General features: G+C 40.6%; 2 protein-coding genes across 7 annotated transcripts in view; both read left to right on the forward strand.

Annotated features, from left to right (window-relative positions):
* The window catches only part of lamb2 (laminin, beta 2 (laminin S)), a 66,282-nt gene extending 59,721 nt beyond the window's left edge, over nt 1-6,561 (forward strand). For both annotated transcript variants that reach the window (XM_049580545.1, XM_049580547.1), the window contains 4 exons: nt 40-181; nt 3,208-3,384; nt 3,521-3,680; nt 4,244-6,561. In XM_049580545.1, the coding sequence (XP_049436502.1) occupies nt 40-181; nt 3,208-3,384; nt 3,521-3,680; nt 4,244-4,380 (616 nt within the window). In that variant the 3' untranslated portion in view covers nt 4,381-6,561. The remainder of the gene's footprint in view (nt 1-39; nt 182-3,207; nt 3,385-3,520; nt 3,681-4,243) is intronic.
* Nucleotides 6,562-10,256: 3,695 nt separating this feature from the next.
* The window catches only part of usp19 (ubiquitin specific peptidase 19), a 29,383-nt gene continuing 13,294 nt past the window's right edge, over nt 10,257-26,345 (forward strand). For 2 of the 5 annotated variants that reach the window (XM_049580495.1, XM_049580493.1), the window contains exons 1-14: nt 10,257-10,565; nt 11,724-12,106; nt 15,990-16,118; nt 16,420-16,556; nt 17,018-17,602; nt 20,941-21,313; nt 21,611-21,767; nt 22,119-22,190; nt 22,936-23,051; nt 24,025-24,263; nt 24,428-24,620; nt 25,376-25,509; nt 25,747-25,905; nt 26,153-26,263. In XM_049580495.1, the coding sequence (XP_049436452.1) occupies nt 11,890-12,106; nt 15,990-16,118; nt 16,420-16,556; nt 17,018-17,602; nt 20,941-21,313; nt 21,611-21,767; nt 22,119-22,190; nt 22,936-23,051; nt 24,025-24,263; nt 24,428-24,620; nt 25,376-25,509; nt 25,747-25,905; nt 26,153-26,263 (2,622 nt within the window). In that variant the 5' untranslated portion in view covers nt 10,257-10,565; nt 11,724-11,889. Of the gene's footprint in view, nt 10,566-11,723; nt 12,107-15,225; nt 15,380-15,989; nt 16,119-16,419; nt 16,557-17,017; nt 17,603-20,940; nt 21,314-21,610; nt 21,768-22,118; nt 22,191-22,935; nt 23,052-24,024; nt 24,264-24,427; nt 24,621-25,375; nt 25,510-25,746; nt 25,906-26,152; nt 26,264-26,345 lie in introns of those variants that run through there. The other 3 variants (XM_049580496.1, XM_049580494.1, XM_049580497.1) reach the window with 2 other exon arrangements.

A 26,345-nucleotide genomic window follows, 5' to 3' on the forward strand; every position in this document is an offset into this window, starting at 1 on the left:
TATTTATTCATTCTCTCTAAAATAACTTATCATTTTAAGGCATAGTGCTGAGGGAGTGAAGACGACAGCAGAGACAGTAAAACAGGCGCTGGTGGATGCCAAGACTGCCCAGACTTCAGCAGTGAAAGCAATAGCAAGAGCCAAAGCTGACATTGGGGAGACAGAAGCCCGACTGGCACAGGTAACCAACCACTACTGCCACGTAGTTCAAATAGTCACCTGTACAGGCCCAGATGCATCAAATCAACATCAAAGAACATGGTGACAAAGGCTGACTGTTGAATCGCTTCCTGGGCCTACGTCTTGGCCATAAAATTGCACTTAAACACACTGCAAAGACTACAACCATCGGCCAACTAGCACGTACGTTAATTCGGATTCAAGATGCTAGTTAGCCAGTTAGCACATCAACAAGACAACCCGATGTTGAAAGAACAAAAAAATATTTACCATGCCGTAGTGAACAATAACACAAACAATTACCAACCGTCTCTGCTAAAGAGCTTAATGGCAAAGATATACCTAATATAATAACTTTGTTTCAATCTCACGCTCCCTTGACTTGATTTGTTTGCTGACAAGGGCCAAGTGGTGCCAACAGTGCGGTTGACCGATGGGCGACTGACAGCTTGGTGTGTGAGGGCCCCTAGGGTTGGTTATCAATGCCAATCACTCAATAATTGGCCAGGTGCTCAGATTTTTGTCTTAGATTTAAAGTTGGACCATTGTTGTAAGACTTTCTGTTGACCAGCACAAAAAATGAATAACCAGTGTTTTATATAGTTATATAAATGTTATCCTTTCACTAGATGCGTCAGTTAAATCTCTCCTCTAATTAACTAAGTTATTATCTGTTGTGAAAATGAGACTTTAAATATGAAAATGGTCACTAAAGACACACCAAACCAACTTTGGAGAACGAGCAGCGAAGAAGGCCTCCTGCTGCATCGCCTGACATTGCATGTTGCACATGAACACACCATAAAGACTTAAACTGACAATCATATGTTCTACACCTGCATGAGAGGAAATACCTCTCCCTACCAGCAGGCAGTAGTAGTCTGTATTCGTTATTCAAAAAGGGTAACCAAGACTGACACCCTTTATGGTATGTATGGCATGCATCAGGCTTTCAACTGACTCCACTGTCAACTAGGGGTGTAACGATTCATTTTTACAACGATTCAATTCATATCATTTTCCATGGTTCCGATTCGATTCAAGAACGATATTTGGCTCATCTAGAACGATACGATTCGATTCGATTCGATTCAAGGGCTAGAAATCGATTCAGTAACTTTTTTTGTTTTGCCAAAAACTGAACCAGTGTGACTGTGAAATACATACCTGAATACTGTGGACAGTGCAGGGGAGTTTTTTCTTGAAAGAGAATCAGGGATTAATTAATTTTGGATATAAATAAGTGAACACAACGATTAATGGCAAAAACATTCACCTTTTATTAAATACTATAATTATCACAAGTTCAGAACCTGCTGATCAAAAAGTGTGATCAACATTCCTCCAGGCTGAATTACAACTGAACAGTAGGTTTCCCTGCTACTTTTCTTGTGATTTTCAATCAGTATAAGAGGAGTACAATAATACACAAAAATAAAGTGCAACCTATTAGGTTGAATGGACAGTAGGTTTCCCTGCTACTCCTGTCATTTTACTCAGTATAAAAGGAGTACAATAATATACAAAAATAAAGTGCAACCTTACCTATCAGGTTGAATGGACAGTAGTTTTCCCTGCTTCTTCTCTGTCATTTTACTCAGTCAGTACACATTCGACAGACAGCCACCGACTTGTCCAGAACACCTCCTTTTTTGCAGAAACCAAAGTGTTTCCACACACTCAACTTCAAATTCGGCTTGAAAATCTCCAGCTCATCTGCCTCCTCTTTGCTGTTAGCCATGCTTCATTTTGTTTTGAGTCGGCACTACTGGCACATGCCGATGACGTCACACTCAGAGGGTGAAGCGAATCGAGCAACTTTATGATTAGAAGTGATAAAAATACATGTATATAATGTTGTCGTGCTTAAATACAACGCACAAATGCTTAGTAATTGATATAATCGATTTTTGACCTTGTAAATCGATTTCACAGCGATATCGTCATCAGTGAGGGACAACTTGCCAAGGCTCTATCGATGCAGTTAGATTGTAGGAAAATAAATCGATGCATCGATGTAATCGATGAATCTTTACACCCCTACTGTCAACTCATTTGCAGCATTGTTACACACTTAGAGCAACTTCTATAGCATGAGAAAGTCCAAGCAGAAAGGATGCTGGGGAAGTGGATGGGTCAAACACTGGACTTTCAACCAAGAGATCACTGACACTGTCCTATGTGAAGGCAAAACTCAACTTCATTTCTGACGAAACTGACATGTCCAAAACTGATGCTAGAGGGGTACCAAGAGTTCAGTCGTAGGGCCACTGACCAAGATGATGTATTTGAGGAGTTGGGAATGAGAACATGTTGATTTGCGAAAAAGCTCCTCTGTACACTTTCTGCTCAGTACCAAACGGCAGACAAACACAATTAGAGACCAGCTGGTAATTATTGTGGAGCATTTAGCCACTAAAGTCAGATTTTTCCAGATATTGTAACATGGGGTGGCTGGGATCAGCCTTAGAGATAGGGTGAGGAGCACAGACATTCAGTGGAAGCTCAGAGTAGATCCGCTGCTCATTCGCGTCGAAAGGGGTCAGTTGAGGTGGTTCCCCTGGGTACCTCCCATTAGAGTTGTTAGGAGTATGTCCAAGTGGTAGGAGGCCTTGGGGTAGACCCAGAACATGTTGGAGGGATTACATATCCCATCTGGCCTGGGAATGCCTTGGTGTCCCTCAGGAGGAGCTGGAGAGTGCTGCTGGGGAGAGGGACATCTGGGGTGCTTTGCTTGGCCTGCTGTCCCCGCGATCCGGCCCTGGATAAGTGATGAAAATGGATGGATGGATGAATAGATATACTGTAACACTGATACCCATGTGTTGACAGAATAGTGCAAAAAAATATGTTTAATGTGCATTCAAGTCACACTGGTTATTATATAAACATCAGTTTCACTTTTAAGAAACCACACCCTTGCACGTAATGAAAACACAACACTTAATCCAAGGCAAGCAAATGATTAATGTAATGATATTATTCCAGAAGATCAGAATTCACTTTGCTTGGCCGTGCTCTCCTCAGATTGAGTCAGAGACATCCAACAGTGAGAAGGACCTGAATGATGCCATGGACCGCCTGGGGACACTGGGACGGGAGCTTAATGCCCTGAAGACAAAACGTGCAAACAACAGCATGGCTGCAGCCCGAGCTGAGGAGACAGCCACCATGGCAAGAGACAAGGCAAATGAAGCCAAGCAGGTGTGTGTGTCTGTGTGTGTGTGTGTGTGTGTGTGTGTGTGTGTGTGTGTGTGTGTGTGTGTGTGCGCAAGCTTTGCCTCATTAAAAGTGTAAACAACTGTTAAAGAAAAAAACTCTCTCCTGTCTTTATGATCAGATTCTAGATGGCCAGCTAACAGATAAATACATTGAGGTTCAGCAACGGGTTGACACGAAGGCAAAGGCTGTGCAGGATGCCAAGAAAAGAGCAGAGAGCCTCAGAGATGAAGCAAGGGAACTACTGAGAGATGCCCAAAACAAGCTCCAGAGACTAGCAGGTGCTTATTAATCTCTCTCTGTGTGTGTGTGTGTGTGTGTGTGTGTGTGTGTGTGTGTGTGTGTGTGTGTGTGTGTGTGTGTGTGTGAATATGTAGCCTAGATGAAGAGAAAGACAGGGTTTATGTGTTTGCATTTCTTTGGAAGAAGAAAGTTGTGGGTTTATAATGTGAAAGACAAATTTGTTGAAATGTACAGTGTAAAGAATTGGTTACAACATTTTAAAACACAATATTTTACATTTTTTTTCCCACTATTCCTATATATTATTTAGATGCAATTTATAATAAACAAACATAAAACAGAAGCTAAACTGCTAACTGGATCCTCAAGCTATAGTTTCAAGTTCAGACTCCAGTATGATTTGTGTAGTACCTTTCATACAAGTTAGTGCAATTCAAAGCAGTTTACAGGTGACTGACAAGTGCATATGTCAAACTATTCCTTTGAAGTGTCATTCTGAGTCAACATGACAGAAGGTTCCTGTCAAGAATTACTTAAAGTAGCATCAAATGCGGCTAATGCCTGGTGCCGTAACCATTCCTGACATTCCTGCCTCCCACAGAGCTGGAGAAAAACTATGAGGAGAACCAGAGAAGGTTGGAGGGGAAAGCTCGTCAGCTGGACGGCTTGGAGGACAAGATGAAAGCCATCCTCAATGACATCAACAAACAAATCCAGATCTACAACACATGCCAGTAACTCACTACTCCATGTCCTAAAAAACAGGTGCACCATCATATTATTCTGGCATTTTCTCCAGATACAGTAACTGTACAGTAGACTCTGAAAGAACAATCAAAGAAGAGAGCACTGGGGTGGTTATTTTATCACTGTGCACGTGAATTTAAAATGGTTGCTATCATATTTAGGTATATATAAATATATAAACATACCCACCTGAACATGAAAAGGTTGTCTGATATCATTATTGATTTGAATCTGTGCACATTATTTTTGTTTTTAATTATTAAAATAATCTGGAAATGTATCTGTGTTTAAATTTGTATTTTGAACATAAAAAATGAAGATTATGTTTTAGAAGGGTCAATAATGCTCAGATTTGGGGGAAATAATGTACTGCAAACAATCTGTAGTTTAAGTTTTTTCAGTTTTTTATATACTTTGACTGACTGTTGAACAATCAGCAGGTCAATATCATTTTCTCCTCAAGTTTCTATGAAGTCTTCTGAGCTGTGCTCACCATGAAGACTTCACTTAAACTGCAGTGGACAGCGTCTTCTTTTAGTATGAAACACAACAACTTTGGGTGCATGAGAACATAAAATCAGCATGGAAATCTGCTCAAATGTAAGTGGATTTGTGTGTGTATGTGTGTGTGTGTGTGTGTGTGTGTGTTTTGTTGTTGGTTTTGTAAGATTGCTAAAAAGTTCAAATGAAAGGCTTTAACCATTTTTATATTTTCAAACAAGCCAAAAAAGCAGAGATGAGGACATAGATCCTTGTCCCCTATGTAGTTTTAAGGATTTTAAGATGAACAGGGTTATTGTATTCATAGGGATTTTAAATTTAGGAATTTGTACCAACTGTGGTGCTAGGAATGCATTTTTGTATTGTGTCTGCCTTTATATTAATAACAGGGAAACAAAAGATATGACCATTGTTAAGTGGACATAAATTGAAGTGCTTGACTCTGCTAAGCCAACAGATGAAACCAGCCCAAAAACCACCTCTGCCTGGAGTAGGAGGATGGCTGTACACTAGTACTACAATGTAATAATGAGAGCAGTGGCAGCTAACAGTGTAAGCCAACGGCACAGCTCTAGTGATGCTATTATCAGTCGGTCTATAGGTCTGTGTGGGTGAACTTTGGTCCAGAGTGAAATATCTCAACTACTGTCAGATAGAATTGAAGAGACAAGAGGATATTATGGTCTAGCTGAGCCTGACACATTCACTGTACAGAGGATAAACCCTCTTTATTTAGGTAACAAAATGGCATTCCCTCTGGCACCACACTCAGGACAAACTTAAAGGACAGTTTGAGACAGTCTTATTTGCTTTCTTGCCCAGACAATTGATACCACACTGTAGGACTTATGATGCCACAGCCAGCAGTCTGTTACCTTAGTTAAAGAAACAGCTACCCTGGCTGCTATAAGGCTAAATAAATTCTCCTCCCTGCAACTTGAAAGGTCAACAATTAACACATTATATCTCTGACTTCCTGGAGTATTTTTGCCATTGTGAAGTTGCCAGGCAACCAGTGGAAACTCCAGCTAGTCACATAACTCTGTGTAAAACCACAACTTACCAGTTTTACATAAGATACAACATGTTAATTATTGAAGGCAACATTTTTTACATTTTACATCAGGCTAGCTGTTTCCCCGTTTCCAGTCTTTATGCTAAGCTAACTCTACTATAATGAACAGATAACAGTGGTATTGATGTTCTAACTCTCTCCAAGAAAGCAAATCAGTGTAATTCCCACAATGTCAAACTGTTCCTTTTAGTCATCAACAGAATTCATGTTTGTGAATGCCAAACTTGTGATGTGCAGATTGTGAATGTTTGTATCAAATGTACTTTTGATGGAATATTTAAGAGTTACAATAATGGGTGCCTCACTGTGGTGACATATACTCTACAGTATGTAGTGTTTAATTGTGCCTTATAGTATTCCAGTGTCTTGGACATTTACTCATGTACTATTTGCATGACCATTTATGTTTAAGGAAACATGACAAACCAAAAAAAAAAAAAAAAAAACCTAACTTTGTACACACAATTCCCTCAGATCACCCACCAACTGGCTGCCACTTGAATTTGATAACTAATTGCCAAAGCAAAAAATGCCAAAAGAATCTTGTGTAAAGTTTAATCATGTACAGTTTTGTGAATAAAGGTTGGATAACTTAACATGTCTGTGTCAAAGTAGCTATTTTGAGCATCTTTATCAGGAGTTGGTTAGAAGTCAGATTACAGTGTCAATGCTTGATATTGTCCCATTTTCAAACCTGGCTCTCTTGTGGTGTGAATGAGCGTGTTCAGCAAGGATGCTAAGTGCTTGCATGAGTCCTTGTTGTGCCCTTTGATTAAGTCTATGTCATTACAGACTTTACAGCTGTCTTGTACCCAAACTTTACAGCAGTGTCTGTGAATGGCAGTATTAACAGTATAGTGCCAAGATGACAGGAAGTAACAGCAGGGGCCAAGACCTGCCCTAAGAGGGTTAGCAGAGGTTGGCAGAGGGAATTGCAAATTCAGAGAGAAAGCAAAAGTAAAAGAGCTCTGTCAGAATTAAGGGAGATCAGAGACATTTTACATGTATTACTGGCTTATGCAAGTTTTTTTGGCTATACAATTACAGTTTCTTGTTAAATTAGTCACTGTTAGAGGGAGGGCATGTCAGTAATATCTCCAGATCAGATATGTACATATATTTCAGGACATGATGCATCCCTGGAAATAATCAAATTGAATCTTAAACTGTGATCTAATTATGACTTTCCAAACAAATGTAGCCTCTTGGCTCAACTTGCTTCTGATTAGGGGTACATTTGAGCCTAGAATGGTTCAGAGTTTAACATTTAGTTTCACTCCCTCTATCAGTCTGCAGCTGCCCCAAACACTAAAAGTGGGCAGGAGTACTCACCTTGACAGACAAACTCCTTCAGCCAATTAGCGTAACAAAACACAGAGGAACATCATCATTACCAACGGAGCTAGTTGATAAATCAAGCTTTTGCCAAATCCAGTCAGAAGAACGGCAAGAAACGCCTTTTCCTCACATAAACTCTTCAAGTGCATACTGTTGTTCTTGATTAATTGTTTTTATTGACTCTATTTCTGCAGCAACTTCACTTGTTGCTTCACTTTACTCTACAAGGGAGTGGGGGCCACCATTACTGGTCTGCAAGCTGCAGCTTGCATTGTACGTAATCAACTACAGCGCAGTCCCTGATTGACAGCTTATGTTGTCATCTATGGTGTGATTGGCCCCAGTGGGATTTTGATTTGGAGCGGCAGCAGGCCAGACTGATAGAGCAAAGCAGAATCTTGACCTCATATCATTAGTATGGTCTTACCAGGCAAGGTAAATTGAGCCTAGGGAACAGAGACTTTGTCGTGGGGCGAAAAGTGAGACTGATTACCCAGGGCCCCAATGGGAGGGGGCCACATGAGAAGCCATTAGTGCCACAACTAAATTAAACATTAGCGGAATAAATTGGTTTAAAGACTGAATTTTGCATAAAAAATAGTGGAAGCTCTCTGAGGCCCCTCTCATCCATTAAAGGCACAACATAGCTTTGTCCACCCCTGCACTAGGATTTCTCTCTAAATGTAGCCAAAGTCAAGTAAATGACTGCTTATGCTGCTGGAGCACCAATGTACACTGTCATGTCTTTCCCCAAGACAGGGAGATCAGGTTTTCAAAAAAGAAAGAAAGAACAGGTAAAGAAAGAAAACTGACTTTGTGAAAAAAATCAAAAGTGAGTGAGAGAGACCTGATCAAGAGAGAAAGGGCAGGGGGCCCACAGAGACTGCTTATGCATAGGGCCAAACATTTGGTGCTACACCCCTGCAAGGGTTAGGATATGTTGAGCCAGGTTATAGGTTAATCCTATACCATGTTCTTTTTACTTCTCCTAGTTATTATCTATACATATACATGTTAGAGTCATCCTAACATGCCTTGTCACCTGACATGTGGACTTTGTATTCTGTACCCCTCCCACAGTTTTTTTTGTTTTGTTTTTAAATTAGCTAACGGCACATTTCATGGGTCTCGCTCCATCATCGGTTGAGTAAAATGGATGACTCTTCAAAATTTGTGGTCAAGTGACCATTTTTTTCTATGTTTGCCGAAACAAGGGGTGGTTCTACTTTCCAACAGGCTAAACACCCCGCTCTCCTATAAACCTAAATGAGGCCAGGGATAAAGTTAACATAAATGAACAGTGCTATACAAAGTAAACAATGTTTGCAATTGGGTGCTTTTGATACAAGGAAAAAAATGAACTAATATATAGCAAAATGTTTGATTTTTTTATTTTTTATTTTCATTAAATCAGACGTCACTGTTGTGACTATTTATGCGGATGCTCATTGTGTGCAGTCATACTCTCCCACAGGAGTTGCACAGGTTTGCATCATCACTGTCAGCATCATTTTAGTGCAGACTTAGAGGATGACATAAAGCCCCTGGGTGTCATGTGGGACAAGGACCCTGTCTAAAAATAGTAGGGGTCTTGATGTATTATGCCCATGGCCCCTAACAGCCCCCTCCTTTGGTTAAAAAAATATATCAGTGTTCCTATATAAAGAGTTGACACATGAGCACCATTGAATGGTGACTGGGGGGTGTGGGGTGGTCTTCAGCTGTGGCAGAAGTCCCAGAGTCCATTCTGATCAGAAACAGACCAGTATCCCTCCACTTGGATACAATCCTGCTGCAGGTTTGCTGTGTGTTTGTTAGTTTGTGATAAGAAATGTATTGACATATACATACATATGTGGTATATCATCCATAATAACTGAGATGAAATCTGATTTTGTCCAACTAAACAGGATGGGGCCACAGGGTAAGGTAAAATGCAAAAGCCACTTTAAAGGAACGGTGTCTAAGATTTGGGGAGATTTAGTGGCATCTAGTGGTGAGGACTGCAGATTGCAACCAGGTGAAATTTCTCCCCATTAAAATTCCTGCAGTGTTAATTGTTCAGAGGTTTTACCAGGAGCTTAATTTTCAGCAGAGGTCTCTTCCGCTCATAAACAAATGGATCAGTGACTTAAACCGGCAAAAACACTGATGAAAGCAGTTTCATCAGTGTTTCTCCCAGGCTTTTTGGCATGTTGCAGACGAGCCGCTAGCCCAGCACCTGCTAATGTATGCTGACCATTTTTTCTCTGGTAATTTAAAATCCAGACATTCAGGAGGTTTTTAGCGAGAGCTGAATTATCCACAGAGGTCTCTTTCTCTTCACAACAAATGGACCAAGTGATTAAAACCTGTTACAACACTGAATAATGCAGTTTCACTTTTAAAAATGTTTGACATTTTGCCCACACTTCAGTAGCAAAGGGGCTTCTAGCTATGGTGGCCGACACAAAAAAAAGAGCAACACACGCAAAAATGCAAAATTGTGAATAGGCGTATCTAGAGTCTGTGTTTTGTTAGTGCGTTCTGGGCGACTGTAGAAACATGGCGGTACAACATGACAGTCTATGTGGACAAGGACCTGCTCCCTATGTAGATATAAACAGCTCATTCTAAGGTAACAAAAACAAGAGATTTTTACTTTCAGGTAATTTTACACCAAAGAAAACATGCTTATTATATTGTGTTTCATTTCTATCACTATATCCTACCTAATCCTACACTCTGGACCTTAAAGGCCCTCTGATGTTTTTTGTGCTGCATACTGCCCCAGCCTCAGTTTCCCTTCATCATCTGTTGACAGTCCCTATTGGTAAATAAATACGCAACAACAAAAGATTATAAGGTGTACTGTAAAATATTTGCACCCGAAGCATTGAGAGAGAAAGAAGAGAGGGGGTAAAGGAAGGGCTACAGATCACGTGAACGCGCCAGCCAGGAAGTGGCAGTCAGGCCGATGCGCGCACTCATATCACATCACGTATGGCCGGGCAGCAGTGTAATTTGTTCCAAACAAAGTAGGACTCACCCCGCAGTAGCTGAATGATAGAAAAAGACCGAGGAGCGTTTCAGTTGTAGTCTTTTGTTTGAATCTCTGAAATAAATAGTCTAAATTTACCAGAAATGGGTCCCGGATAAAGGAAAGAATATTCCAGAAACACCGTGGACTGCGGGGTTTCGAGTGCGGGCAGGAGCGAAGCGGCCCGCGGCCGTGAAGGAGCTTAGCAGCTACGGAATTCATTTCTCGCCAAATTGAAGCCCCGTAAGTCTCCCCTTTTAATGTCAGTGTTAACTGTGTATCTGTTTACAGCCGGGCATCAGGTCTCACGGGATGTCATGTTGTGTTGGGTGTGTAAAAGAGGTAGCCATATCAACCCTTTTCTACCAGCTAGCGTTAGCTTGATGTGGCTAATGACATTAGCTTCTCGAAGACTGTAGGAGCGTTTGATTGTATGACCTGTCCTGCGCTCTGTTGGACACAGGTTGGAGATCAGGCGTAGTGATCGTACTGATAAACGAGCTTCAGCATTACTTTAGATATTATGTTTTAGTAATGCGGTCTCTTATTTCTGTCCAGTAAAGCCACGACAGCTATTGTGGATACAACACATATTTAAACCTCAATGTGCAGCCTATGAATTGTATTATCCCACGCTCCTTTGTGTGGACCGGGTCCATTCAGGTAATATAACGTTATCAATGCTATTGATTAAAGATAATTTGCTGATTCCGATAAATGAGGTTAGCAAAACAGTATCTCTAGCAAAATAACGATACCCTAACACCAATGGTAAATATAACGCAAATGTCTCATCGAGAGGCACATGACAGTCCAAAACATATGTGCCTTAAAATGAGCGAACCTCTGCAGTCGGCCGGCTAACTTAACCAGTGCTAACACCTCCCGGTACGGGAAGCTGCATTGTTAAGCCTGCTAGCCAGCTTAATGAGCATCACCCATGTTTTAGTAAATGTGCTGTACTGAACACCGAATAAGATGGCTGATGTAGCTGTTGTCCTTTGTTTGTCATTTGACTGTCCAAGCTAGCAACTTGGTGCTAAGCTAAGGAAACGAGGCAAGGCTCAACGTCGGTGTAGTTCGGCTAACGTTATGGGCTGCCGTATACTTCCCTTTGCAAAACATAAAGTCCATAACACATTAAGTGTTGTTGTTGTTGTTGTTATCATCTTAAACCTGCTTCTAATTGGTTCAATTAATCAACTCTCCCTCCTTGTGTGTGTGTGTGTGTGTGTCTGTGTGTGTGTGTGTGTGTGTCTCAGTCATAATAAAGACAGATTATCATCAGATGTTTCTCCACACTCTGTTTAACCTTGCACACAGCACATATTGATGTCAGACACATATGGACATTACTATTAATTTCTCCACTTGACTATTTCCCTCTGCCCTCTGCCTCAGGTCCCCATCCCTTTATCAGCCTTCCTGATTCTGTTCTGGGAGAGTTCAGGCCAGTATCATCGCCAAGATAGCTGGGCCAGGCAGGAAGAGGCACACCTCAGATCCAGACCCCAGCAGCGGTAGTGATTCCAGCGACGGGCGGCCTGTTAGTGCCAAGTGCCCAAAGATGGCCAGCAGCAGTGGTAGCGGTGTGGCTGGTAACGAGACAGTGGGCCGTCGCGGTGGGGCTCAGCATAGAGGAGGCAGCGGCAGGGACAACAGCTCAGACTTGTCCTCTAGTACCAGTAAGAAGAAGCAGAAGGACAGGGCCAACCAGGAGAGCAGAGAGGCCAAGAGGGCAGCTGCTGCAGCAGTAGATGGGGTTATTGCAGAGGTCAAGAAAGGTAAGCAGGATTAACTGTGTTGTGCAAGTAAAAAAGTATTTGGTATTGATGAATTTACTGATTATTTGTCAGGCTAAACTGTTTTTTATAAACAAACAAACAAATGGAAAAACACATTCTAACCACACTGTGGTGTAGATATTGCCGTATATTATAAGTCTAATATATGTAATGCAGATATGGTAGTGCTTTTCAGTTATTACCATTTGCGTCATATTGTAATGTATATACCTGTTTGACAGTTAAAGCCCAACCATGTCAGCTCAGAAGCTGAGTGTGTTTTGTTGGACACTAGCAATCTCAAGAGAATCTGAAATTACTTTAAAATAATACCATAATTATAATAAAGGTGCCCTGGGAAGTTTCTTGTTAAAAATGTTTGCTAGTTATGTTAACATTAATTGTGCGCATCCTTGAGGTATTCAAATGTACTGAATGCATTTTCGGAATGGTTTTTGAATATGCAAAGATTGGCATTTTTTCCATCCATATTTACTAGCTTGCAGTCTTATTGTTCTTCCTTGCCTTTGAGGGTGCATCACTGTGTTTTTGTAAGTGCCACCAATCAGAGGATTAGCATGAAACCCATGGCAGAAAAGTGTTTTGCATTGCACATGTGCATGTGTGCATGACACAAAGTGGTCAAAATCTTCACAGGATGACCACAAGTAGTCCTCTGGAGCAGTGTTTTTACAAATGGGTTACAGTTTTGTTTGTTATATTTACAAGTAAGCATGTGATGCAGTTCATGTCCTGCTGCCAGTGTCATGCTATTAAATGGTCAACAAAAGGCAAGGGAGAAAAAAAGCTCGCAAACATACATGGGGGAAAAAATGCATAATTTAAACAAATAATTGGCTATGCAAATGTTTGAAGAAAGAAATGAATTTATCATGTTTGTTAGACCTCAAGCATACACACAATGAGCTTTGGTGGGAAAAGCTTAAAACAAACTGCTGTTAGACACCATTTGGTTGTTCAACAGCTAGTACTTGTTCCCTGCTTGCAGAATAACAAGATTTACCGCTGCAAAGTGCCATGCCATATAGCATAGTAAACAAAGAACTGTCACATTGGAGTTGTGTATACATCATACAGGTGTAGTGTTGTTTTCAATGTGTTACTCAGGATTTATTCTCAGCACTGTTGTGTTTTCACTTCGTCGTGTGATTGTGAAATGAAAATCTCTGGCTTTTAGAGAGTTGGTTGTACAGTTCAAAACAAGCAATTTTCTGATTGCCTGATTCATTGAAATAATAATTATTGCAAGAAATATTAGTTTGAACACTATACTGAAATCTGATAATAGTGAAAAGTTTATTTTCACTATTTAATTCACTATAGAAATGAACCCAATGTGAGTAAAGAGTGACATCTGATCATAGGATTCACTCAATGGTTATTTCTATAACTATTGTTGACATCGTCACTATTATGGTCCCAATCATATCTTACGACCAAAATCTTTGCAGCCACATAACAAACATTTATGATATGAACTGTTCAGCAAGTTGATGCAGCAGTTTCTGTTTTTTTCTTTTTTTTGAGCTTTTAAAATATCACATAACCCACTGAAACAAACCAGATTAATCATAAGTTGTTTTTTTTTTAACATTCTTTAATAAATTGAGTTGCAATGTTGTCATTTTGCTGTTAATTTCTTCACTTTGTTGCAATTCATGCTCCTGCCTGAATGCTTTTTTTTCTGTGAGTTGACCACTTTGTACACAGTGTACTTTCCATTTATTTTTGGGTGTGTGTGTGTCTCTCTCATATAACTCTTGTAGTGATAGTACTCAGTAAAACCTGCTTTTTGTTTTTGAAGATACCGGGAATGTCTTATACAGCTACAAATTGTATAGGACAAATCTTTTTTTCAGCTTGACTTTAAAAAGGGAGGAAGTGTAGGTTGTCTGTCCTGAGCACTCAAGTATATATTATTGGGAATTAAGTATTCTGCATAATCCTTGTGCAACAGGACTTGTAAATTAGATTCATGGTTTCCCTTTGCTTGTGGTACCTATTTTTGTGTTTACTCCGCTTTGTTTTCCTTAGTGGGAAAAATCTGCATGCTAATCCGTATAAGTAATCCGATGGAAAACAACCTTACTTCCTCATCCTTTATTTGTTTCGCACAGGAATCAGTGCAGTATTGTGATAACATTTATGTGATGGATATGCCTGACACTGGTTCATCCCTGAAGGTAGAAATGCTGATGCAAGACATAACCACATTCCCCATAAGCCCTCGACCAAAGAGACTGGTAATTCACAACATTGTCTCATACAAGTCATAAGTCAGTGCAGATCGAAGTCACTCAAACAATGCAAAGCAGCTCTACTTTAATTATTTTGCCACAGAACTGGTTTGTTAAATGTTGAGTATCGGCCAATCTGAGTACTCATCCAGTGTTGTTAAATTAACTGTAGTGTACTTAAAAGTAAGGCTAGGATCAACCCAGCAAGTAATTTTCACGAGTGTGACTTAGGACAGGTGAGCACTATATGTTGTTGAACTAATTGCATCTTCATTCAGCCCAATATTGTTAAACTGGTGTTATTCAGACAATAAACAAAATGTGAAAATGACATTCTGCTTAAAACAGAGCTAAATTGTGGCTGACCAACCACTCAATATGGTAAAAAATGAGGAGTTTGTATTGTATGCAGCACTTAAATAACCAGGAACAGCTCCAGAATGGATACTTGATATTGAATCGGTGTATTCTTTGAGAGATACTCTATCACGCTCATCATGATTATTTGGTGTTTGTTCTCTATGTTGCCTTGCTGATTATTAACAGAGGGTTTTAAACTATATCACAGACAATGCTGCTTCATGCTTTTGCAGTAAACACAAGTACACAAGAAGAATAAATAGGCTTTGTTTTGATTCGTCAGTGCTATGTATTGCTAGTGCATGCACGTTACTTTGCTGGCTTGCCTAGGGCGCTGAATGTGCTAGGTCCGGCTCTGGGTATGAAAGTACACTGTGGCGTGGCTCCACTGGAAGTGCAACTGTCACCAGCTGGAAGGGATTGGGTGTTGCTTATGACCTTTATAGAGCGATTAAGTTTGAGAGAGGGGGTGAGAGAGTGAAGAAGTGACGGTGGGAAAGTCGACGCTCTCTAGCTGTTGTTGAAGACCAAATAAATTGTGCTTAAGATCCATACATGACTTTTCTGCCGGCAGGGAATCTAGTGCTCGCTTTACTTCTGGGATGATATTTCCTTTTTAATCACTGCTGCAACTTTGAGGTCACTATGAAGAATGGTACGCATTCGTTTTGTTTTTCATGTTGGGATAGTTCTGTCAAAGTTTCCACTCTTGATTCTACCTTGAGAAGCGTGTGTATGGCTATGGCTAGTCGCATGTTTTCTGAAATAAATAAATCATTTGCCTTAATGCCATTTGTTTACTTGGTCTACAGTTTATGTGGCGCAGACAATTTTAGATTTCCCATCTGCGATTACTGAGTTCACTGTACTGTCTGCTTCAGTCTGTGCCTGAATGCCCCGGACTGACCCACTTGAGCATTAGTGCAATGGTATGCCCTATGTGAATTTGTGAGCAGGTGCAAATCAATGTGTGTATACTCTCTCAGGGTAGTAGAGACACACTATGTTCAGTGCTGGTCTTACCTAAACGCCTGGTTGGAATTTTGCTGTTGTGCCCTTCTAAGTTTTTATTCATTCTCTGTGCTCATATTTGTCTGATAGGATCGACAGCTCATTCTCTCATTTGATGTTTAAAAACTTAATGTCAATTTTGCTCACGCCTGTGACTAATAATTTTGAATGCATTTTAAAGATCCGGTGGGAAAAGGAAAGTCCCTTCTCTGGTTTCACGTCTATGTGACTGTTCATTCCTTTGTGTTTTTCAGATGTGTTTGTGGACTGGAAGCAGAATGTCAATGAAGTGACTGTCAGGCTGCGGTGTGGGGAGGGGGTGCAGAGGATAGAGGACATCAGCACAACCTTTACTGATACACACTGCCATGTGTGCTTCCCAGGTGAGTCTTGGTACAATATGTAACAGTAAAAGAAGCTACAGTGGAGCACAAAAGAAAAAAGTGGGTTGAATAATTACAATACAACCACAAAAGAAGAAGAGGCACAGTTGCACGTTTGTGTTTATGCCTTAATGGACTCTGAACCTGTCCTGAAAATGTGCATGATAACCACATATTTAAACTTAGACATACTGCTTGTTGACTGGTATATCTTGTCTTTGTTGTAATTGTATCATTTATATTAAGTGATTGAGTCCAGTTCAGCTCAAATACCATCTGTATATATGTTATCATTGTTCAGATGGACGGCAGTGGAGCTGCCAGTTACAGGAGGAAATAGAGGCCTCTTGTAGCAGAGTCCAGTACAAGGAGAAGGGAGGTTTCCTGCACGTCATCATGCACAAGAAGATTCCCTTTCACATCTGGCCTTCGCTTAAGGTGAGTCACGAAAGATAAGATGATTTGTTTTTCTTAATATCCCTACCTGAGGACATTTGTGTCTTGTTTTTATCCGGACTAAGAGATGTAGAATTATTGCACAGTATTTTATTATTTCATGAATATGTGTCAGTTTACAGCTCCACCAGGATGTTGTCAGGGTGCACTCGCAACAATTACGCAAATTCATTCAATCCCTGTGCATTTTTTGTGACCTTGCAATTTTGTCCAATCACTGCAACCGCAATTTACTGCAAAACTGACTGAGACAGCATTGTAACATGCATTGCAATTTATAGAAAAGCTGCAGTGAAATCAGGCATTTCAGGGCACAACAATCTCAGCCAGGAAAATTCTGGAGGGACTGCATTTTAGTCATGAGTGACACTGTAAATAGGGTCTACAGCTCAGTCTATGTTTGGTTTAATAAAATGATTTTGCTTCTGTATACTCTGCTTTAGTCAAACAAGAAGGAGAAGGAGGCAGCACCTACAGAGACCAAAAAGGACAAGGAGCTGGAGATTAAGCCTATTGTCTCAGAGTCGTTAGAGAAACCCAAACTGTCCTCCTCGCAGCCACAACTCCAGCCCCAGCCCCCCTCCTCACCCACACACAGCGAGTCAAGACGCAGTGGCAGCAAAGCTGACCGTGGCATCAAGCGCGGCCTGAAAAACAAACCAGCGTGTGACAAGGCCACTATGGACTCTGTAGGGGTGAAAGGTGGAGTTGGAGATGGCTCAGTCACCACCAGCAAGCCTGTTATAGTCACACAAAGCGAGCAGCAGCCTCAGGAACCCAGTGCCAAGCGCACCATTGTACGGCTGCCCAAAACCACCAAGGAGGCTACACCACCTGCTGACAGAGACACACACTCTGTTGAGTCTTCAGTAGCCAGTGGTAAAGCTCCATACACACACCTGCCCGCTGGTCGGAGCCCTCAGATGCAACGCAGAGATGGAGACAACAGAACAGAGAGATTAGGCAGTGGTCAGGAACAGCAACCAGGAGTTGCTGTCACTGCCAGCAGCCATACCAACAAAACTCAGGTGAGAAAAGCTGTGACATCTCAGTCGCTGATGTGAACACTCCAACTGGGTTGCTTTTATTGAGAATGTTGAATTGTACTTATTGATCATTAATTTGTTGTTTCGGTAATGTACATGAAAACTGAATTTCAGTTCCTTAATATTGGCCATGTTATAATGTGGGTTTTACAGCACACTGTATCATTCCGTAAAACATAGAAACTTACAGAAGTAAAATGTATCTTAAAGGTGCTGCATGTAGCTCTGGAGAATGATAGTTGATTGTTGAGTTTCATTCCCAGGTCGTCATTTGGACCATTTGGGTTGGATGTTCAGTCTAACGTCGGTATTTGACGACCTGAGAATGAGACTCAACAATATTTTGAATGTCATAATTAAAATTGATTATTGAGTAATGTTACTCAACTAAAGTACATACTGTTGGCTTGCCGCTGTACTCGGTGTTATCCAGTGTTACATGATGCTGGGGCACACGCTGATTACTTGCCCACCACCCTCAGTATCCCTTTGCTCTTTTTTTGTCAGTATTCAGTCAAAACACAGTCACTACAGTTATAAACTGACAGAATTTGCTCCCTGCAGCAGCAGCAGCAGCAGCAGAGTCGCAGCACAGAATTGCAAGAGTAAAATTTCACTTATCACTTACATTGAGTTGACGGACAAGACAATGTTGAAGGTATTGGCGTCAAAGCAAAAAGCAAAAGTTCCTATCTGACAATATTTCAGATTTAAACCCACTGATACAGGGAACCTGATAACAGGGAAAGGGAGTTGGTTACGTCTCTAAGAAGTTGGAGATTATTCAGTCTGCTGCATCTGTTGCCTGCAGCTCTTCATATAACAGCTCACTGTGGCTGCTCCTGACTGTTTCATTACTACCTGCATTATTTCAAACTGATTCACCGTCAACAAATCCTAAAATGACCAGTGTCTTGTTTGTGTAGGTGTGTTTTTGATGAACGATAGCAGTAGTGCTAATCTCACAGAAAAACACATAGCATTTATTGTGACTACTTCAGAACAAAAGTCAATTCGTGTTTTGCTAGTAAATGCTTTTAACCTGAAGTTACAGCAATAGGAAATGTTCGGCTGGCATGGGCAGTAACTTTGTGAAGCGCTCTACAAATATTGAGTGTTATCGACAAATATCTTTTCCTGTGAAATGCACCGGTAACACTGGTGTTGTCATTTGTTCATAACTGGTGGGTAAATTTCCTCACCGTGGAATCCCTAGTATATCACAAGTATCAACATTTTCAAGTTTTATTTCGATGTAAAAAATTCTCAGTCTGACTGTTTGGAACCTTTTCAGAAGCTCAACAACAAACAGTCACCTGATGGTGTCCATTTAGAAACAAGGAGAATTTGTGATCATGGTATGTCAGTATATGTGTAAGAATATCTTATTTCAAACTACATAGATCACAGCTACAGGACGGGAGTTTAATTTGTTGAACAAGAAATCACAGTTGGAAGATTTATCCAAATCATTTGGCACCATGAGTGAATAAGATTACAGCCAATAACACCATCTGGCCTGTGTGGGCTGTGCCTTTTCAAGAGATTGGAAGAGACTTGTAATTTTAATAAACATTATTACAAACAGCAAACACACTTCTTTATAACTGCTTCTGCAAATCAACTCAGTGACTCTGTCATCAGTCTCACAGTTTGTTCACACAACAGATTGCCCAATGAAGAGAAGTAAACCAGACATGAGAAACTGTTCTCTGTCTGGATTGTATAGTGTACTGAGGTGTCTCCATAGCATCTTGTGTCAAAAAAGTCAACTTTTGATGCTTAAGCTCTCACGGAAGAGCTTGTCACTGTGAATGGTCTTGGTCTGGTTGTTTGCTTTCTTCTTGATAACTGCAATGATGAGAGGGAGAATGGAGTTCCTACTTCCTACTACGCACTATAGCTTTAATTGCCATGTTGTGATTTTTATTCGGAAACTTGACATGCCTTTGAAAAATGACTCAGTTCTATCCACCTTTCTTTCAAACTTGCGACAAACTGGGCAATACATAATTGGAGTTTCGCCCACATCTTCTCTCATCAAACACTTCAACTCCAGTTTCCAGAATAATTGAAATTCTAGCTTCAGCTCATAAACTTTGTCTTTACCTGACAATATTTTCTCCTGAGTGTCTGCGTGCAACTCTCAAAGTCTCACAGAGATGAGAAGGAAGCAAGATGACTCACTCCTTAGCTACTTCTATCATCAGTTTGGGGAAAAAATAATGGGCATTATTGGACCCAACATTTGTGGGTACTCCCTGGGAAGCTCCCTAGGGAACTACATACCTTCAAGGATCTGTTTCTCTTTGCATTTACATCACCAGTAGGAATGCTGAAGTGACATACTTTAAGTTGGACTGCACAATAATTCAAATATTACTCACAATAGCAATTTTGGCTTCCTACAATTACATGAACATGATCATATGTGATACTGGCATTTGAAATGCGATGTTGAACTGTGCTGCATATGAAATCAAGCAGAGTTGTCTGCTACACATGCACCCCGTAGCAGCAGCCTGTGAAAAACTTTACTGATTGATAAGAATGCAGACAGGCAAAATGAAAAGTATCCGTCGTCATTAACGATCATCATCTGTAGTTTGGAAGTATTTCGGATTTAGGAGTGAACAAATCATATGCGAAGAGTGTAGTAATAATGTAGCACAGCATTGAAGTGAAAGCAGTACTTGTGTTTATTTAAATGTGAAAGTGCAGCAAACATATTTTGTCCCTAAAAACTATGAATAATTATGATCTCAATACATAATGGTACCGCCCTCACTGTGAGCCAGATGACGGTTGGTATAGCACTGTCTCCTTTGCTTTGTCCAGTCAAAATCACATTGTATTTCCATAGTTGCAGATATGCTCAGCAAAGCCTTTAGGTCTTCACTGTCGGCCTATTTGTCTGTATTTTTTTCATTATGAACTGCTGTTTTTGTTTTGTGTTGTCTGTCGTTTACACAGTTAACAAGTTTTTTTCTACTTTGAAGTAGGAACTAAAAAATGTCCGTCAAGACAGTATTGTAAAAACTACGACCGTTTCTAGTTCAAGTGGAGACGCAACAGAAAGGGGGATCCTTGAACTTTTGACCTGGTCCGAAAATGCCTAATGTGTTTAATTTTTTTTTTTTTTTTTTTTACCACTTCCCCAACTGGGCAAATTACTTGCAAGATTTACTTGCCCAACATGACATTTTACTTGCCCTGGGCAGTCAGCCAGTTCTTATTGTTGAGCCTTGCTAAGGCCCTAGAGAGTGACATTTTTCTCTGGAGGACTTGAGGTATAATTCCTTGTGTCTTTTCTGATTCAGGTGCCGGAGAAGAGGAACCAGTCTTCAGACAGGTCTCGAGCAAAAGCACATGGCAGTGATAGCCAACCAGCAGCTCCCGTCAGCACCAGTGACTGCCTCAAACCTGTCGAAGTGGACTCTGCTTCTCCAGAAACACAGGGAGATAGAACTGACTCTGAGCCAGAGAAAAAGACTGTTGAGCAGGAATCAGAGCAGGATACTCTGATCCTCCAGCAGCTTGAGTCAAGAGAGGCAGGCTCGACACCAACTGTTGGCGTGGCTACCAAACAAGGCCATTCACCTGGTCCAGCCCAGAGGCAGGGCAGCTGTGACGGAGAGGAGAAGCGGGACCAGTCAAAGGAGGAGCCTCCTCTGGAAATGAAACAACAGGAAGGTTAGTTAAGAAGGTGTGGGGAGTGCAGAGGGCCTGAGGGTTGGATTATCGTACACATGTTAAAACTGCCATTGTTTCATTGTAAACCAACTTACTTCCATCTGATTCATGTAGAACCTTTTGTAATGCCACATTGTCACACATAAACAGTGTATACACAAACAGTATATGTAGATAGATGGAGCAATAACAAAGTACTACACAGTCATGTTTGCTGCTCTTCAGTTAGCACTGATTTATTCAGTTTTTTGGTATTTATTTAATGAGTTTGTTGATACATGTAATAACTTCTTGCAGCCCCAGAGCCAATGGTTAACCTGCAATTTGTGAAGAATGATTCTTACGAGAAGGGCACGGACCTGATGGTGGTTAATGTTTACATGAAGGGGGTCTGCAAGGAGACAGCCAGGGTCATCTTCAGGGAACAGGACTTCACCCTCATCTTCCAGACAAGGTAGTGAATGGGAATATGCCATAGGGCTGAATGATTTTGAAAAAATGTCTAATTGTGATTTTTTTTGGTAATACTAGATTAAGTAATTATTTTTGATATTCTCATTTTCAGTGGAAAAAGTCTGTAGAATATGATGTATATGCCAAGACCTGACAGTATTTAATTTAGAATAGTAATTTGTTACACAATTTATTCTTTAATCCTGTGATTTGAAAATTGCAGTAGACCATATTGCGATATCAGTAAAATTTTCATTAATATTTCAGCCCAAAGCATGGTTGCCATTTCGGGATGCTTTAATGTCTTTAAATAACAATAAGCGAATGATCTTTCTGTGTCATCCTTCCACAGTGATACCAACTTTCTGCGGCTTCATTCAGACTGTGGACCAAACACAGTCTTCAAGTGGCAAGTCAAACTCAGGTAATAGTCGCAGTCACTGTGGCCATTCGTGTGTTTGTTAAATGTTTTTCAAATTTAAATATATAATCTTTAAATGGGAAGTAGGAGAGAGCAGAGATTGCATGATTGTTTGTGCAATTATGCAAACTACCTCAGGTTCCAAAAAACCTTCTTCAGCTTCTTCAGTATCAGTAAATAATTGTTAAGCACTTTACTTCACTTTGGTCCGTGAGCCATGAATAAACAAAACAGTGCCAGAGCACTCATGCTGCATCAGGTCAAACGCATAAAAACAATAAGGTGGTACCTGACTGCAATCACAGTTCAGTTCAGTATGTCCCAATATTCTCCTTTTCTTGTATTAAATACTCAGCCCAAATGTCTGTAGTGTAGATTAGAGACATTTGTCCTGTGTCATATTAATGAAGTAATCATGAAAGCTATCAGACCATTCATTAACCATCACCATCATGCTTTTCAAAATTAAATCACAACTCACAAGTCTAGATTTTCAAAGGCAGTGCATGAAAAGGAGCAGCTTTTAATGTTTGAATGTTTCACTCAAATGAGATCATCAAGACAGACCTTGTGTCATAATTCAGATATTTTAATGTATTTAAAGCACTCATTATGTTAAAATAATAAAATTCATCCACAGACTTTAGTGGGTAAGACACTTGTAACAGATCAGTGATGAGCTGCAGCTTCATGTCACTCTTTTGTCTTTTAATCTGACCTGTCTACATTTCTCTCTCCCGTGCCTCAGGAACCTGATCCAGCCTGAGCAGTGCAGCTACTCCTTCACCCCGTCCCGACTGGACATCACCCTGAAGAAGAGGCACAGCCAGCGCTGGGGGGGTCTGGAGGCCCCCGCCACACAAGGTGTGCAAGGTGTTTTTCTCACACAGACAGGTGGCCTGTATGCCTGTGTGTTTATATAAGAAGTCAAACTCCTGGCATGGTTTGTGTGTGGGTTTTTTTAACTGTATGTGTCAGGGGCAAATGTATGTGTGCTTTAGGGTAGCTCTCAATGACAGGAATTTGAACTCTGTAACTTATCCAGTAAATAGATATGGGTGCCAGTCCATCCTGCTAGCCTTATGTGGCCTGCAGACTCCGTGACCCCAAGGCTTGCTGCCCTTGAGAGCCATGAAATGTTTCCAAAGTAGATTTCAGTAAGGGGTTATATTATGAAGTCTGCAGTTTTAAAATACTTCCTGGCAAGTTCCTTGGAAGTTTTCCAGGAAGAACTGTGTTAGTTTCTCCTAATTACATTTCCAAATAGAGACAGTGTTCAATTGGTACACACAGGTCAGCCAAACATGTAAAAAAAAATGTGTACAAGCAAACATATGATTTAAAATATCTAGATAACAAAGGTTGCAATAACAAAATAATACTGAATGTATATATTTACTTGGGTTTTAAGGGAGTATCTTTCAATGAAATTCCTGTTTTCCTGTAATCGACACCAAATGACATACTAACAAGTCATTTTTATACAAACCTCATAGGAAATAATCTGAAAATTGCAGACCTGAAGAATAAAGCATTAATAAGATTATATGTCAACACAGCAAAATGTGGAAATTAGCTGATTGTTTAAATTGCAGAAACCATGTGATTTGTCAGCACTGTTACAGTAGCTAAAGAATAACAAGTGTAAATTGCTTAGATTTTATGATATGATTTAAAATTGTGAAAAAGTGATTTTTCAATATTATGTACAAATAAAAAGTCTTAAAATGCTATTAGTTAGGCACTACAGTTTACATCTATTCATGTCCAGCACTGTTTAGTCTCTTGATGTAGACCATCATCCTCTAACTACAAGCTCCATTCTCCTCTGTTTAAGGTGCAGTGGGTGGCGCCAAGGTCGCCGTGCCCTCCAGCCCTGCCTGCATGGAGAAGAGCCAACCAGGCAGCAGCCAGCACAGCCTCCCAGCCAAGGAGGAGCCTCCTAGGGTCGGGGAGGAGAAACCCAAGCCCCCTAAGGCCTCATCCAGAGTGGAGGATGGCGGTCTGGATACTGTGGCTCCTCGTACTGTCTCTGAGCATGTTGCTATCACTAAGCCAGAGCCCACTGTTACCACTGTGAGCAGAAAGATAAATATTTAAATCATCTAACCTAAAGAGAGACCAAACTAGTTTAAGAAAAATGTATTGCAGAACAGTCCAATAGCCAGACGGCAGAAGTGACACTAAATATTTAATTGTTCTAAATTGTAAAATTGGTGTGTAAATCTTTCCCCTCTCAGCCTAAACCTACCTGCATGGTGCAGCCCATGACTCATGCACCTCCTGCCAGCAATGAGCGCCATGAAGAAGAGGAGGAGAAGAAGGTGTGCCTGCCTGGTTTTACAGGATTGGTCAACCTCGGCAACACCTGCTTCATGAACAGCGTCATCCAATCCCTGTCCAACACCAGAGAACTCAGGGATTACTTCCACGGTAAATAATGACCAGATTGTTTGGGCCTACCCATATTAAAAATAAATTCAAAGTAGTACAGATATATTTTAATGCCAGTCTGATTAAAAATGCTCTTAATGTTGACCAAATGCATAATTATTTATACTACTTTATTCTACTGCCAAAACCAGTAACCTATTAATGTTACTAAGGAATAGGACATGGTGTGTTTTATTAGGTTTTGGGTACACAGATGAACAGTTAATGCTATGATAATTATTGGCTCATTAATTCTGGTGATATTGGCTGCTTCTGCTCGCAGATAGTCCTAGCAACTGCTAACATGGACACAAAAGCTGTTGCCCACAGGGGCAAATTTAATGAGGACTTGTAGTTTCATCTGAATATGCCACATATACTCTAATTTTTGCAGTTCACACATTCAAAACACTGCTGCAATATCGATGTTACTTTGGACATGATATACTTGGCTAAACGTTGAATGACAATGAATGTTGTAGGGATGATACATGAGCTGATAAAACTATACATCGCTTATATACAAAGGGCGATATAGATTTTTACATTCATTATACCAATAACCAGCAGCAACCACAAGGAAGGTTTTTCTGAAGTTTTTTTAAAGACCTTTGGCTTGTTTCCACATTCATCCACTTGAAATCATTCCAAGATAGTTTATACCATGATGTCTATCTATGTCTAAGCTACCAGTGACTTCTGTGATTGATGTCTGGTTCCATTTCGTAACACCTGTATTTTGTGTGCTCCTGCAGATCGAGCATTTGAGGCAGAAATTAATTGCAATAATCCGCTGGGAACAGGAGGCAGGCTCGCTATTGGCTTTGCTGTGCTGCTCAGAGCCCTTTGGAAAGGAACACATCATGCCTTTCAACCATCAAAACTCAAGGTATACAAGCAGCACCCAGAGATTTTCCATCCAAAAAAATATGTTTTAATTTTGCTGTAGCTGCTATGAAGTGTTACTTTGGAAGTATTCAGTCTCTCTTTGACTGCATGGATCACAATTTTAACATTCACTCTTCCCTCAGGGGAAACTTGTTTATGCTGAACGTAGCAAGGCCAATATGATCAGTGTTTTTATCTACACTTCCCCCCTCTTTGTCCTTTGTTTATAACTGCACAGGCAATTGTGGCCAGTAAAGCCAGTCAGTTTACAGGCTACGCCCAGCATGATGCCCAGGAGTTCATGGCTTTCTTGCTGGACGGGCTCCATGAAGACTTGAACCGCATCCAGAATAAACCTTACACAGAGACGGTGGACTCTGACGGACGCCTTGATGAGGTGGGTGTTTCCCTTACCTATGAGATATCTAGAGGGGATCTGGTTTTGAAGTCTCCGGCACAAAATGTATTGCAATTTCTGCTGTGATTAGTGACTTGAATTTGAGTATAATCACTTGCACTTTTATCGTTACTTTACAAAGGGTGAGAACAAAGTAAAAGACAATTCCTTTGGAGATATTTGATTGAAATAACAACTGCCTCTCCTTCTGCAGTCTAGTGAAGATGTGTTTTGTCTCTTGGCGCAGGTGGTGGCTGAGGAGGCATGGCAGAGGCACAAAATGAGAAATGATTCCTTTATAGTGGACCTCTTTCAAGGCCAGTTCAAATCCAAGCTTGTCTGCCCAACATGCTCCAAGGTAACACACAGTAACCCTTCACAAATGTTTTACTTTCTTTGAAGTAAATGCCTTTAAAATGTTTGTCTTGTTATGACTAACC

This window comes from Epinephelus fuscoguttatus, linkage group LG7, assembly GCF_011397635.1.
Source record: "Epinephelus fuscoguttatus linkage group LG7, E.fuscoguttatus.final_Chr_v1".
Lineage (NCBI taxonomy): Eukaryota > Metazoa > Chordata > Actinopteri > Perciformes > Serranidae > Epinephelus > Epinephelus fuscoguttatus.